Here is a 14,908-nt window from a genome sequence, read left to right on the forward strand (position 1 = left end):
GAGCTTCAATGCCATACAACACTCATTCCATGGTCTCCAACTGCTCTTAAATGCTAGTAAAACTAAATGCATGCTCTTCAACCGATTGTTGCCTGCACCCGCCCGCCCGCCTAGCATCACTACTCTGGACGGTTCTGACTTAGAATATGTGGACAACTACAAATACCTAGGTGTCTGGTTAGACTGTAAACTCTCCTTCCAGACTCACATTAAGCATCTCCAATCCAAAATTAAATCTAGAATCGGCTTCCTATTTCACAACAAAGCATCCTTCACTCATGCCTCCAAACATACCCTCGTAAAACTGACTATCCTACCGATCCTTGACTTTGGCGATGTCATTTATAAAATAGCCTCCAACACTCTACTCAGCAAATTGGATATAGTCTATCCCAGTGCCATCCGTTTGGTCACCAAAGCCCCATATACTACCCACCCTCGCTACATATTCGCCGCCAAACCCACTGACTCCAGGTCATCTATAAGTCTATGCTACGTAATGCCCCGTCTTATCTCAGCTCACTGGTCACCATAGCAAAACCCACCCGTAGCACGCACTCCAGCAGGTATATCTAACTGGTCATCCCCAAAGCCACTGGTCATCCTTTGGCCACCTTTCCTTCCAGTTCTCTGATGCCAATGACTGGAGCGAATTGCCAAAATCACTGAAGCTGGAGACTTATTTTTCCCTCACTAACTTTAAGCATCACTTGTCAGAGCAGCTGTACCTGTACACAGCCCATCTGTAAATAGCACACCCAACTACCTCATCCCCATATTGTTATTTATTTTTTTGCTCTTTTGCACCCCAGTATCTCTACTTGCACATCATCATCTGCACATCTATTACTTCGGTGTTAATGCTAAATTATAATTATTTCTCCACCATGGCCTATTTATTGCCTTACCTCCCTAATCTTACTATGTATGCACACACTGGTCATAGATTTTTCTATTGTGTTATTGACTCTATGTTTGCTTATCTCAAGTGTAACTCTGTTGTTGTTTTTGTCGTGTAACGGATGTGAAACGGCTAGTTTAGTTAGCGGTGGTGCGCGCTAAATAGCGTTTCAATCGGTGAGACCTTGAAGTAGTTGTTCCCCTTGCCCTGTAAGGGCTGTGGCTTTTGTGGAGCGATGGGTAACGATGCTTCGTGGGTGACTGTTGTTGATGTGTGCAGAGGGTCCCTGGTTCGCGCCCGGGTATGGGCGAGGGGACGGTCTAAAGTTATACTGTTACAGTCGCACTGCCTTTGCTTTATCTTGGCCAGGTCGCAGTTGTAAATGAGAACTTGTTCTCAACTGGCCTACCTGATTAAATAAAGGTGAAATAAAAAAAATAAGAACACAGTCCTGATGCTGTGTTTTAACGTTTAGAAATGTCAGTAATCCTCACATGCAAAACAATTTTTCGAAACATATGGCCCTTGTCTTTCCTATTGGCTATAATGAATATTTTAAATTAAAAATATTCACTCGCTGTAGCAGTTTTGCACACACCCATATGCTGTGTGCATCCAAGCGACAAACTAATCTTCCTCCCCAGTTACGCTTACAAACACGTCTTCGAAGCACACAGGGTTGGGTAGGTTACTTTCTAAATGTAACCCGTTTTCATGTAATAGTTACCTGTCCAAAATTGCAATCTGTAATGTAACTTTTGGATTACCCAAACTCAGTAACGTTATCTGATTACTTTTAGATTACTTTCCCATTAAAAGGCGCAGGTTAGTAGCTGGCACAGCCACAAAGTGATAAAATCTGACTTTAAATGTAACCTTAACTTTAACCACACTTCCTAACCCTAATGTTATATTAAGTTATATTAAAAATCTATTTATTTTCTTAAATGTTTACAACAGGCTATATCCATTTTTGACTTTGCAACCGGCCCATCTTGTGGAAATCACTCAGTTCTTCCTCAAGGACCTCATCTACCTTGGACCCCTGCATATTGATTCGGTACTGGTACTCCTTGTATATCGCCTCATTTTTGTTTTTTATTGTGTTACTATTTCCTTTTTTATTTAGCAAATATTTGTCTTACTTTTTAACTCTGCATTTTGGGAATGGGCTCGAAAGTAAGTATTTCACCATAATGCATACAGCACATTTTTGTGAACAAAGTGCTCTGTGAACAGAACAACATCAACTGATGTGAACTCCGTGACAGCTCTGGTTGTCCTGCTTCGCATGCCATTTTCTACTCTCATCTGAGATGCAGAATAAAGCTACTACCGGAAGTGACTTTTTCGGAGCAGATTATGAGAATTAACACAGCAGGTTAGTAGAATTAATGTAGCAGGTTAGGTGAATGAGGTTAAGGTTAGGAAAAGGGTTAGGGTCTGCTAAAATGCTCTTCTAATCTGCTACGAAAAGTCACTTCCGGCTGTAGCTGTATGTAAAATCTGACACCCAATTTGCATAAGGAACGACACCTCACATTTTCTGGCCTATTCAGACAAAGGATCAAATACCCCTGTTTGTGAACATGGCAGCTCTGCTTAAAATACAACATATGGGACGGGAGACTAGCAAAGGCAGCAAACGCAGTCTCATCTCGCTGTAATATTCTCCGGTGGATTTAGAGCTTTCAACATAAAAAAATACAAAAGAATTTTGTAGTATTGAAACAATATCACCTTCTGTTGGTCATAGAGAGACAAAATCAACTTGTCCTTAGAGCTGAAGTTGTAACGAGTCAGCAGGCATTTGAATGGTGGAGAACACTGGGCAGAAAATGCTCTGTCATCAGTTACAATTTGTACTGTAACTAAGTATGATCATATTTATTTAAAAGTTAGAAGAAACGTGAGATATTAGATTAAGTCTGATATAATTTGATTGTTACTATATTTCGAAAGCATTTCAATCATTTAAAGCCCTATTCCCCCACTTTTGTTGAATCAGAAAAATTATATGATTTTTACATTTTAATCATATTTGTACTGTGTATTTGACCTTGTGTCCTAAAAATGACTACACCTCAGCAATGTATAACTATGTTTGATAAATAGATAACATAACTATGAGATTGTAAGATTTCTGGTAGTATAAGCAGTACTAGGTTTTGTTTATGGCCCTCTCATTATAACGAATTACAGTGCTTTTGGGTATGTCTATGTAGGCGGAAGTCAGGTTGTGTTTGTTTATGATTTTTGTCTGTCTTTATTAAACTGTGATTGACTACACACTCCAGTACAGTAGGTGGTGGCATGCACCTCTAGTGTTTGTTTGCCAACCGCCGTAATACCATATACGAAGAAGTGAATGGGCTTGTGCAAACCTGGTGGAAACCGTGCCAAGGGCTGTGAGCGCTACCTGTCAGACATCTTTCTAGTTTTTCTTAGAAATCGTTTACCGTCCACATATGCCTTGGTGGGCTTAAGGGGACATTACAGAAACATTTGCTACCAACCGTCACGGGTAAGACATAATCCAATCGTTTTTATTGAAGAATTGTACATTTTCAAAGATATCCGTAGCTAGTTATTTAGCTTAGGCTAGCTAGCTAACGTTAGCTAGCTATCTCACCTGTGTGACAGCAAAATTCAAAGCTAGCAAACCTGTGCAAAACTTCGCGACACATGCTACTGACTAAGTAGCTAGTTAATCATTAAGATGGCTAACTATAATCTAGTGTTTGTTCTTATGTATGTTGTGAAGCTAATATGTAATGATAGCTAACTAGCTAACTACTAGAGTTGTTGTTGTTAGCTGTTAGTAACTAGCTAGCTTTTTTGGCCTGCTTTCAACCAGACAGAGCGACCAGGGATTGTTATTGTAATCTCCTTTTTGCTTTTCGCTTGACATTTTCCTATTTTATTGCTCATATTCCATGTAGCAGTAGGCTATACATTGTTGTATCGTTACCCTCTTGAATCAGAAATTATTCAAATAGTATCTACAGGGCAGCTAATTTAGCTAGCAAATATACAGTAGATACTTTAGTTATCTAACGTGGTTAGGTCTACATGGTTGTATTTTGCTAACACTAAAACGTGGATTAGTTGGTTAGCTAATTTAGCCGTATATCCCCCCACACAAACTAAAATATGAAGCAATACTAATAACGTTAGTTACTACGCGTTTGTCTTTCTACCAGAACTAGCTAGCTAGTTAGTTATGTAAGATCGGATTTGCGTTTTGTAGTGAGATAACGTTATATTTTAATTTGATTTTTGATTTAACCTTTAGCTATGGAAGGGGGTTTTGTGGCAACTTCTGACCTTGACATACTTAATGTCACTAGCCTGTGGAAGTTAGGAAACCAAGGGACGAGTCAATGTTTGCCTTCAACCCAGACAGAAAAGTGTGAGCCAGGTCACAGTAACTAAAGAAATGAGGCGAGGGGAACAGTAGGCCAGCATCCTTTATTTTTTAGACTGCCTTGTTTCCTCGGAAGCCCATTGCCACTACCAACATTTGTTTAAAAAGGTTGATGTATAAAAGGTCAAATTCACATCTTGAAATTATGACCAACTATTTCAAAATGTTGACTTGCTTATCTAGAAATGTTCTGATACTAAATAGACCTTTTGAGATGCGCAAGTCAATCCATCTAAACACATTGCAGAGATCAGCACAGCAGGGCCGCTGGCAAACATCTGGCGAGCTGGCAATTGCCCCAACAAATATTGACACAAACGCGTTGAAAAGGGGACAAAGTACTGTTGTTTAGACTGATTTGCCTCATGATTTGTGAACTTGTGCACAATTAATCTGTGCTTCAGTCTGATCAACTGTAGCCTACTGATAACAACCACAACCACAGCTGCAGGTAGCCTAGAGATGCCTATGCCCTCTGATCCCCTTTGGAAACGAAGCGGTAACGTCATGTATTTATAGCCTAAGCTATGGATTTATAGCCTAAAATAGGCCTATTTATTTGTGTTAAGAGAAATGTTAATGTGATCAAATTTGGTTTATATTCAAACTTCGGATGGCAAGGCTACCTAGACGTTATCAATCACATTATTGACTGGAATTAATAAACACAGTAGTGATGACCTACTGTGTGAGTACATTTTTAATTGGAAATGCTCAGCCCTGTTAGTTCTATTGTCCAATCTGGCCCCATCATAGCCCATATAAAACCGTTTTACAGCTGGTTTATTACAATGTTCTACTCTACAACTAGGGTCCTCCCCACTCTGGGACCTTGTCGTGCATCACCACATAATGTTACAAATGAAGAATCATGTATAAGTATGGTCTACTATCTCAACATTTCAACTTAGTATCTCAACATTTGCGTGTCTTTAAATTGTGAGTTAGTATCCTCATTTAATATTTTTTTGGGGTGGTGGGAATGGGCTTCCATACTGTGGGACCCATTGTCATTCCAAAACATGTTATTAAACAGATATGAAAATTTAGGCAAAAACATTTTGGTTCTATTAATTTGGGTGTATTTTATTCAGTCAGACTTAAGACCCATGCACAGTACTGAGACACCCTTGGTGAAAATTGCAAATGATCTGCTCATGGCTGCAGATTCAGGATCATCTTGATTTTTTTTTTAGTGCTGCTTTTGACACAGTAAATCACACCATTCTACTGCAGTGCCTCAGAGAGCACACTGCCATCTGTGGGACTGCCCTAAACTGGTTCACCTACCTCTCTAACTGCAAGCAGGATGTCACCCTCGGTGATACAAGTTCAGAGGAGTCCACCATAATCTGTTGGGTCCTACAAGGGTTGGCGCTAGCACCCATTCTCTTCCTAGTCTACATGCTCCCACTTGTCCAGATCTTCAGAGAGCACAGTGCCCTTTTCCACTGCTATGCAGATGTCGCACAAGTGTACCTTTAAACAAATCCTGTCTGGAAGAGGTAAAATCTTGGATGCAGAATTACTTCCTTCAACCCAACAGCAGCAAGACAGAGGCAATTCTGATACTCACCCCCCAGCAGATCAACAACTCCTGCAGCATCTGTCTTGCGATAGAGGCCACATCATCCCATCTCCTCAGTCATAAACTTGAGTGGGAAATTCGACCCTGCTCTCTCCTACAATACCCACATTAGTCACATTTGTAAAACGGCATTCTTTCATCTGAAGGAACATTTCCTGCCTAAAACCCTCTCACCATTTCTGATCAAGAAAAGCTTATCCATGCATTTGCTTTCTCTAGAATTGATTATGTGAACGCAGTACTTGGGGGCCTGCCTGAAAATTCAATTAATAAATTACAGCTCATCCAAAACAATGCTGGAAAACAAAAAAGTCTACCCCCATCTCCCCCATCCATGCTGGCCTCCATTGGCTGTCCCTCAATTAATTGCCTTTCAAATTCACTTCGTCGTCTACAAAGCCTTAAATGGCACCGGACCTGCCTACTTGTCAGATCTACTCTCACCCTATAAACGGGGCGGCAGGGTAGCCTAGTGGTTAGAGCGTTGGACTAGTAACCGGAAGGTTGCGAGTTCAAATCCCCGAGCTGACAAGGTACAAATCTGTCGTTCTGCCCCTGAACAGGCAGTTAACCCACTGTTCCTAGGCCGTCATTGAAAATAAGAATTTGTTCTTAACTGACTTGCCTGGTTAAATAAAGGTAAAATAAAAATAAAATAAATTTACTAAACTCCACGCACACTACGTTCAGGCCATGCCAAACTGCTCCATACCCATAGGACCTGGCTCTGCACAATGGGGTTCTGTGCCTTTTCCTCCCAAGCTCCGTGCCTTTGGCACTCCATACCTGACAGTCTCAGGGCTGCTCAAAGCTATTGGGGCTTTTAAAGCAGTCTTTAAAGGTCATGGACAGTCAAAATCATGTTTTTCATGAAGTTGGAGGATATTTGAAGAAAACCAGATCAAATTATGATGACTAAAGGTATGAAAAATGTCTGCTTCTACATTGATAATGTTTGATCAGAAAGTTACTGGTCCCCTCCAGTGTCAAACACTTTGATTCATTATTAAGGAGAAGAGGTGAAATCACCTTAACTCTCATTTTATTACGCCAATGGTAACATGATATTATCTTACCTAATTTAAGTACTGCCTTGTAACCAACATTGGAGAAGGTGTTTTTGTAGAGGGGCATGGTTCATATAGCTAAATGACTACTCTACTCTACTCTACTCTGGTGCCAACATTTGACTGTAGGATGTCAGCAAATATAATGAAGTTTACTCTATTAATCTATTATTATAGGGTAATAGTGAAGACATCAAAACTATGAAATAACACATGGAATCATGACATAACCAAAAGTGTTAAGTCAAAATATATTTTAGATTCTTCAAATAGCCACCCTTTGCCTTAATGACAGCTTTACACACTTGACATTCTCTCAACCTGCTTCACCTGGAATGCTTTTCCAACGGTCTTGGAGTTCCCACATATGCTGAGCACTTGTTGGCTGCTTTTCCTTCACTCTGTGGTCCAACTCATCCCAAACCATCTCAATTTGGTTGAGGTCAGGTGATTGTGGAGGCCAGGTCATCTGATGCAACACTCCAGCACTCTCCTTCTTGGAAAGGCTATTTGACCACAGCCTGGAGGTGTGTTGGGTCATTGTCCTGTTGAAAAATTATAGTCCAACTAAGCGCAAACCAGATGGGATGGAGTATCGCTGCAGAATGCTGTCATAGCCATGCTGGTTAAGTGTGCCTTGAATTCTAGTAAATAACAGACAGCAAAGCACCATCACACCACCTCCTCCACGCTTCACTGTGGGAACCACACATGCAGAGATCATCCGTTGACCTACTCTGTGTCTCACAAAGACACGTCGGTTGGAACCAAAAATATAAAATTTGGATTAATCATACCAAAGTACAGATTTCTACCGGTCTAATGTCCATTGCTTGTGTTTCTTGGCCCAAGCAAGTCTCTTCTTATTATTGGTGTCCTTTAGTAGTGTTTTCTTTGCAGCAATTCGACCATGAAGACCTGATTCACGCAGTCTCCTCTGAACAATTGATGTTGATGTGTCTGTTACTTGAACTCTGAAGCATTTATTTGGGCTGCAATTTCTGAGGCTGGTAAATCTAATGAACTTATCCTCTGCAGCAGAGGTAACTCTGTGGCGGTCCTCATGAGACCCCGTTTCATCATAGCGCTTCATGTTTTTTATTTGTTTTAGTTTTTTGTGACTGCACTTGAAGTTCTTGAAATTTTCTGGATTGACTGACCTTCATGTCTTAAAGTAATGATGGTCTGTCATTTCTCTTTGCTTATTTGAGCTGTTCTTCCGTAATATTGACTTAACCTCTCTAGGGTATGTGGGATGCTAGTGTCCCATCTGGCCAACATCCAGTGAGGTTGCAGAGCGCCAAATTCAATTACAGAAATGCTCATTATAAAAATTCAGAAAACAAAACATATTTTACATAGGTTTAAAGATGAACTTCTTGTTAAACCAACCACAGTGTCATATTTATAAAATGCTTTTCGGCGAAAGCATACCTAGCATACCCAGAACATAGCCCAGTTGACAAATGATTACAAACAGTAACCAGCCAAGCAGAAGTGTTACAAAACTCAGAAATGGAGGTAAAATGAATCCCTTACCTTTGATGATCTTCATATGGTGTTAATCAGAAGACATTATTTACTCAAATGTTCTTTTTGTTCGATGAAGTCTCTTTATATCCAAAAACCTCAGTTTTGTTAGCGAGTTTTCTTCAGTAATCCACAGGCTCAAACTCAGTCAAAACAAGCAGACAAAAAAAATCCTAATTGTATCCGTAAAGTTCATAGAAACATGTAAAACGATGTTTATATTCAATCCTAATTATTATTTTTTTGCCTAAATGATCTATAATATTTCAACCAGACAATAACGTTGTCAATATAAAAGGTAAACAAGAAATGCACATGCGCCTGAACTTTGGGTCCACTCGTTCAGACTGGTCTTACTCCCTCATTTATAAGAATACAAGTCTGAAACGATTTCTAAAGACTGTTGACATCTAGTGGAAGGAACTACAAATGGAGTCCTATGCCAATGGATACTGTAATGGCATTGAATAGAAAACTACAAAACCAACAAAGAAAACCTACTTCCTGAATGGATTTTTCTCAGGTTTTCGCCTGCTAAATCAGTCCTGTTATTCTCACAGACACCATTTTAAACTTTAGAGTGTTTTCTATCCAAATCTACCAGCTATATGCATATCATATATTCTGGGCCCGAGTAGCAGGCCGTTAAATTTGGGCATGCTTTTCATCCAAAATTCCGAATGCTGCCCCCTACCCTAGAGAGGTTTTAACCCTATTTTGTAAAAGACCATCTTCTGTATACCACCCCTACCTTGTCACAACACATCTGATTGGCTCGAAGCCATTAAGAAGAAAATAAATTCCACAAGTTAACTTTTAACAAGGCACACCTGTTAATTGAAATGCATTCCAGGTGACTACCTCATGAAGTTCATTGAGAGTGTCAAGAGTGTGCAAAGCTGTCATCAAGGCAAAGGGTGGCTACTTTGAAGAATCTCAAATACAAATATAATATTTTGATTTAACACTTGGTTACTACATGATTCAATTTGTATTATTTCATAGCTTTGATCTCTAAACTATTATTCTACAGTGTAGAAAATAGTCAAAATAAAGAAAACCCCTTGAATGAGTAGGTGTCCAAACTTTTTTGACTGGTACTGTACATGCATACGGAATGCTACAGTAGAAACGACAACACGATGCACAGAAGATAAGGCCCTTTGATAGGAACGCACACGTCCAAGTTATTAGTTGTAAAGAAAACAACCATGAAGGCAATGACACCAGCCAGAAAATATGCCTGGGGGGAAAGTTTGTGCAAGACCTGTTTTGACTAGAGATGCACAAATGTCTTCATACTTAATCTGGGGAAACACTGGGGAAGTGCTTGAACTCTCGCTGAAGAGTTTGTCAGGCTCAATAAAGCCTCAAACATTTGTCCAGTGAAATGGGATACTACTTATGTGAATTAATGAGTAGGGGCAACACACCTTCATTGAAACTTGTTAGAAAATAATTTGAAATTTACTCGTTGAAACAGCCTATATATAAAAAGCTTGAGGGCAGTGTGGGTTAACTGTCCTGTTGCGTAACAATCACATTTTGGAACAGTGAGTGAGACCATTCTGACATCGCGCACATAAAAAAAACAACTAGTGTTTAGATGACCGTTAAAGATATTTGGAACTCATGCGTGAAAAGGTTAAGCACACTGTGATTTAAATAATTAAGACACACAAATGACTCAAGGGAGATAGAAATCAAGATAACTTGTTTCCGAACCGCCACCTCCCGCTGCTGCTGGCCTTCACGGTCCCGAAGTTGCCGGTAATAGGCTACACCAGTAGTCAGCAACCTTTTTTTCCCCCATTTGGAGTTCCAATTTATCATAACTGACATGCAGATCGGTAGAAATGTTATGGTTTTCAAATGTACATGTTTTTGTTTTTTTGCAGAGTGGTTATCCAAAGAGACACCTGGAAATATTGTTCAAATAGGCTACATTGAAGAACTACTGTAATTCTCAATGGATGTAAAAACAGACTTAATTTACTTGCTATTTGAGGTGGAGAAAAATTACTTTGAGAAGCTCCACCGCTCATTAGTGGTGGTGAGTTAAGAGAATCAGAAATACTATCAGCTCCCCAGATGGGCACATTTTATAAGCCTACATTTGCAAGCAGGCCAGGTAGCCTAAGCCTACTTATATGCATAATCAGGTGCGTGTCCTTACTCAACATTGACAGGAGCGTTTCAAACAAAAGACAATAAATTGACAACTCATTGCCTAAATGGAATGAAATAAACTTGTTTCTCACAAGTGTAGCCTAGGTTATGCGCTCTGCGAACAATGCGTCCACTCTGACAATGTGAAGAGTAAAAGACTGAAATAATAATAATATATCGATTGCATTAACAGAAATTATGGTAACCAAACAAACATAATTCTGGGATTTAAGGGTGAATGTACTACTGGTGTGCCATCCCCGCGGCGTCCGCAATGGATTAGTCTGCTGAGACAGGCGACAATCAAGATGTTTTTTATGCAACGGCTCGACTAAAAAAAAAATATATATCGGTCGACCAACAGTCTATAAACCAAACAATCGACCAGTTGACTAAATGGGGTCAGCCGTAGACATTAATAAGGGATCATAGCTTTCACCTGGTCAGTCTGTCATGGAAGGAACAGGTGTTCCTAATGTCTTGTACACTCAGTTTGTTTGTGTATAAATATTTATTTATTTAAAACAATATATATTTTATGCACTTTGATATTATTCTTGTAATATGAAAAATGTGCTTTATAAGTGTAATAAATTATTAGTGCAATATCCTATACATTTTCTCCTTGGTTTTTCCTGCAATTTGCAGTTACTGCATTGATGATTAGCAGATGTAGGATTTTTTTAGACTGCTCCATCCTGCTTCATCATACCAAAGCTTTTATCCCAATCAAAAATAACTGTCCTACACTGATATGTTTGTCTCAGATTTCCGTGTTTGTTTCCCCCAGCATTGATATATTTTCAATGGCGTGGACTGTGCCATTGGCATATTCTTATACATAAATTTTGAACTTGTTGGCAGATTTGAATGTATACACTGGCCTTACGTAGGCACGCCGTGCATATAGCCAATCCTAGACAACAAGGCCCCGTTGAATACTTATAACTTTAGGCTAAATCTTACAATTCTCTTGGAAAGTCGCATACAAATGCGTTTTCATAGCTTGAAGGAACAGGTTTCCTAAACCTAAATGAAATCGACTTGATTTAATTGTATTGGCTCTGCTTTGGATACAACTCTGCTCACATTAGTGAGTCAGACATGAGATGTTGGCATGCTAGCTAGGATATTTCTTAGCAAAATTAGGCTATGTAGATGCAGTGCATTCGGAAAGTATTCAGATCCCTTGACGTTTTCCCAATTTTGTTACGTTACAGCCTTATTCTAAAATGGATTAAATACATTTTTCCCCTCATCAATCTACAAACAATACCCCATAATGACGAAGCAAAAACAGGTTTTTAGGTATTTTTGCAAATATGGCACCATCCCTATGGTGTAGCATGGTGGTGGCAGCATCATGCTGTGAGGATGTTTGTCAGCAGCAGGGACTGGGAGACTATTCAGGATTGAAGGAAAGATGAAAGGAACAAAGTAGAGAGAGATCCTTGAAGAAAACCTGCGCCAGAGCACTCAGGACCTCAGACTGGGGGTGAAGATTCACCTTCCAACAAAACAAGTCTTTGAATGTCCTTTGGGACAAGTCTTTGAATGTCCTTGAGTGGCCCAGCCAGAGCCTGAACTTGAACCAGAGCCTGAACTTGAACCCAATCGAACATCTCTGGAGAAACCTGAAAATAGCTGTACAGCGGTGCTCCCCATCCAACCTGACAGAGCTTGAGAGGATCTACAGAGGAAAATTGGAGAAACTCCCCAAATAAAGGTGTGCCAAGCTTGTAGTGTCATATCCAAGAAGACTCAAGGCTGTAATCGCTGCCAAAGGTGCTTCAACAAAGTACTGTGTAAAGGGTCTGAATCCTTATGTAAATGTCATATTTCCGCTTTTAACATTTTTTATATATATACATTTGCAAAAATGTCTAAACCTGTTTTTGCTTTGTCTTTATGGGGTATTGTGTGTATATTGATGAGGGGGAAAAACTATTTTAATCCATTTTAGAATAAGGCTGTAACATAACAAAATGTGGACAAGGGAAGGGGTCTGAATTCTTTCCGACTGCACTGTAGGTCTAAACCTACATAATCTAAGATATAATGAAATCTATAAACCCAAAAGTCAGATTTTTTTTATTTTTAACAAGGACCCACAGTCTGTAACTGTCACCTATGAGCCGCTAGGCCAAACGGCTATCTGAGGACACCAATCAGGGCCTAAAACTATCGGTGACTCATGATGTACTAGTTTGCGTAATCTGGTAATCCAGGAGGGATTTAACTTTTCCTATCCTTCTGATGTAGCTGTGACCACCAATGTCACGGCTCTATGGTAGAACAGGAACATGGTAGTTGGGATTGCCTAGCCTATTAGTATGCCAAGGTAGGCTATGTGGCTACTTTTTACTCTCTGTACAACAAAATGCTCAATGTTAGCATTTCATTGCCTTGTTTAGTTTAAGTCTCCATAGGTTTGTTATAGGCCTAAGTAGTATATTTAAACGTTCCGTTGACTGCAGTGGGATAATCCCTTGTGTAAACGAGAACACCTGTAATATAGACAAGTGTCTTGTTTTCTAATATTTACATTTGATGTCACGTTTGCTTTTTCTGCAGAGCCTGTCATAACCGAAGTGGGCTTCAGTGTTAATGGCTGAACCATGAAGGCCCAACTTCAAGTTACTGGTGAGTTTTGACCTTTTGTTACACCCTAATTTATAGCCCTGAGTAGCTAATAGTAAAGTGATGGTATGTTTTTCTTTTTTTCAGTAGGCATTTAATATCGTTTTGTGGATAGAATGGAAATAAGAATCAGCTGCTGACACCCGAGGAGGCAGAAGACACCTTTGAATGGGACTGGGCAGTGCTTATTCTCTATAGGCCTAGCTGATGGCACAGGCTCTGATCAAGTACTTATAGTGTATAGAATCATTTTATTTTGAGGGAACTTTGCTTTTCAGTGGTTCAAAAAATATAAATAACATGGTAGGATATTAGCAGACCCCAAAACAAGTCTATTGGTTAGGCCTAAGTGAATGTAGTTCTCGCATTTCAAGGTTTATTTCTATATCTCACTTCAGTGACTGATAAGAGCATTTACTACACTTTTGCTTACCATGCTATTTGTGTGTTTTATGTCCTCTTTTGCACACAGTGCTGTCGGCCAAACTGAAGGAGAACAAAAAGAACTGGTTTGGCCCCAGTCCGTACGTGGAGGTGGCTGTGGACGGCCAGTCGAAGAAGACAGAGAAATGCAACAACACACACAACCCCAAATGGAAGCAGTCACTGACAGTGTAACTACAGCAATAATTATTTGCATTAAAATGTAAATGTATATTCATTTAGCATACAGTGGTTCTTCCTTATAAAGTTACGAGCTTATGCTGCGACTGTTAGTGGTAGATGGTGGCATTCTGTCATTGCACCACACTATCACAATGGGGAGTTAAAACGCAAATCAAAATATCGTTATCTTTTTCAACAAGACATAGAAAGTTGATTGCAATTTCAGTAAAAAAAATATAATAATTAAGGTACTTGTCTGTCAGCCCTGCATTAAAAACCAAAGTAGTTTAACTTCTTATGGCTGCAGGGGCAGTATTGAGTCGATTGGATGAAAAGGTGCCCATTGTAAACGGCCAGCTCCTCAGTCTCAGTTGCTAATATATGCATATTATTATTAGTATTGGATAGAAAACACTCTGAAGTTTCCAAAACTGTCAAAATATTGTCTGTGAGTATAACAGAACTGATATTGCAGGCGAAACCCTGAGGAATATCAAACCAGGAAGTGGCTTCTATTTTGAAAACTCCATGTTCCATAGCCTCCCTTTGCTCCATTTAAAGGGATATCAACCAGATTCCTTTTCCTATCGCTTCCTCAAGGTGTCAACAGTCTTCAGACATAGTTTCATGCTTTTATTTTGATAACATCGTGTCAAGTGTTCAGCGATTGTTAGATGACAATTATCCCGTTAACGGGATTGCAGCCATAACAAATTAAAGACAATTGTGATAAATAAAAATATATACCAGTGTCGTGTCTTTGCTATGCCGGATTAAGTGATATGACTTGCTATTCTAATAAAATAATTTCTCTGTAATTAATATTACCTGATTAAACTAATCATGTAAATGTAATTAACTAGAAAATCGGGGCACCACGAAATAATGTTTAGTGAGCTGTTCCGAATAAACTCTTAAAGACCTGGTAATCTTTACATCAATAGCAGTCAATTATTAATCGTCACCTTATTCAGTCTCAT

General features: G+C 39.4%; 1 protein-coding gene across 4 annotated transcripts in view; it reads left to right on the forward strand.

The window, feature by feature from the left end:
* Positions 1-3,204: 3,204 nt before the first annotated feature.
* The window catches only part of LOC109891334 (E3 ubiquitin-protein ligase Itchy), a 58,892-nt gene continuing 47,188 nt past the window's right edge, over positions 3,205-14,908 (forward strand). Inside the window, exons 1-4 of one of the 4 annotated variants that reach the window (XM_031827012.1) lie at positions 3,245-3,425; positions 13,257-13,325; positions 13,410-13,625; positions 13,795-13,936. Coding sequence is in view for 2 of the 4 variants with exons in the window: in XM_020483796.2 (XP_020339385.1) it covers positions 13,301-13,325; positions 13,795-13,936 (167 nt within the window). In the remaining 2 variants the exon portion in view is untranslated. Of the gene's footprint in view, positions 3,426-13,256; positions 13,326-13,409; positions 13,626-13,794; positions 13,937-14,908 lie in introns of all 4 variants that reach the window. The other 3 variants (XM_031827008.1, XM_020483805.2, XM_020483796.2) reach the window with 3 other exon arrangements.

Source organism: Oncorhynchus kisutch, linkage group LG1, assembly GCF_002021735.2.
Source record: "Oncorhynchus kisutch isolate 150728-3 linkage group LG1, Okis_V2, whole genome shotgun sequence".
Taxonomy (NCBI): domain Eukaryota; kingdom Metazoa; phylum Chordata; class Actinopteri; order Salmoniformes; family Salmonidae; genus Oncorhynchus; species Oncorhynchus kisutch.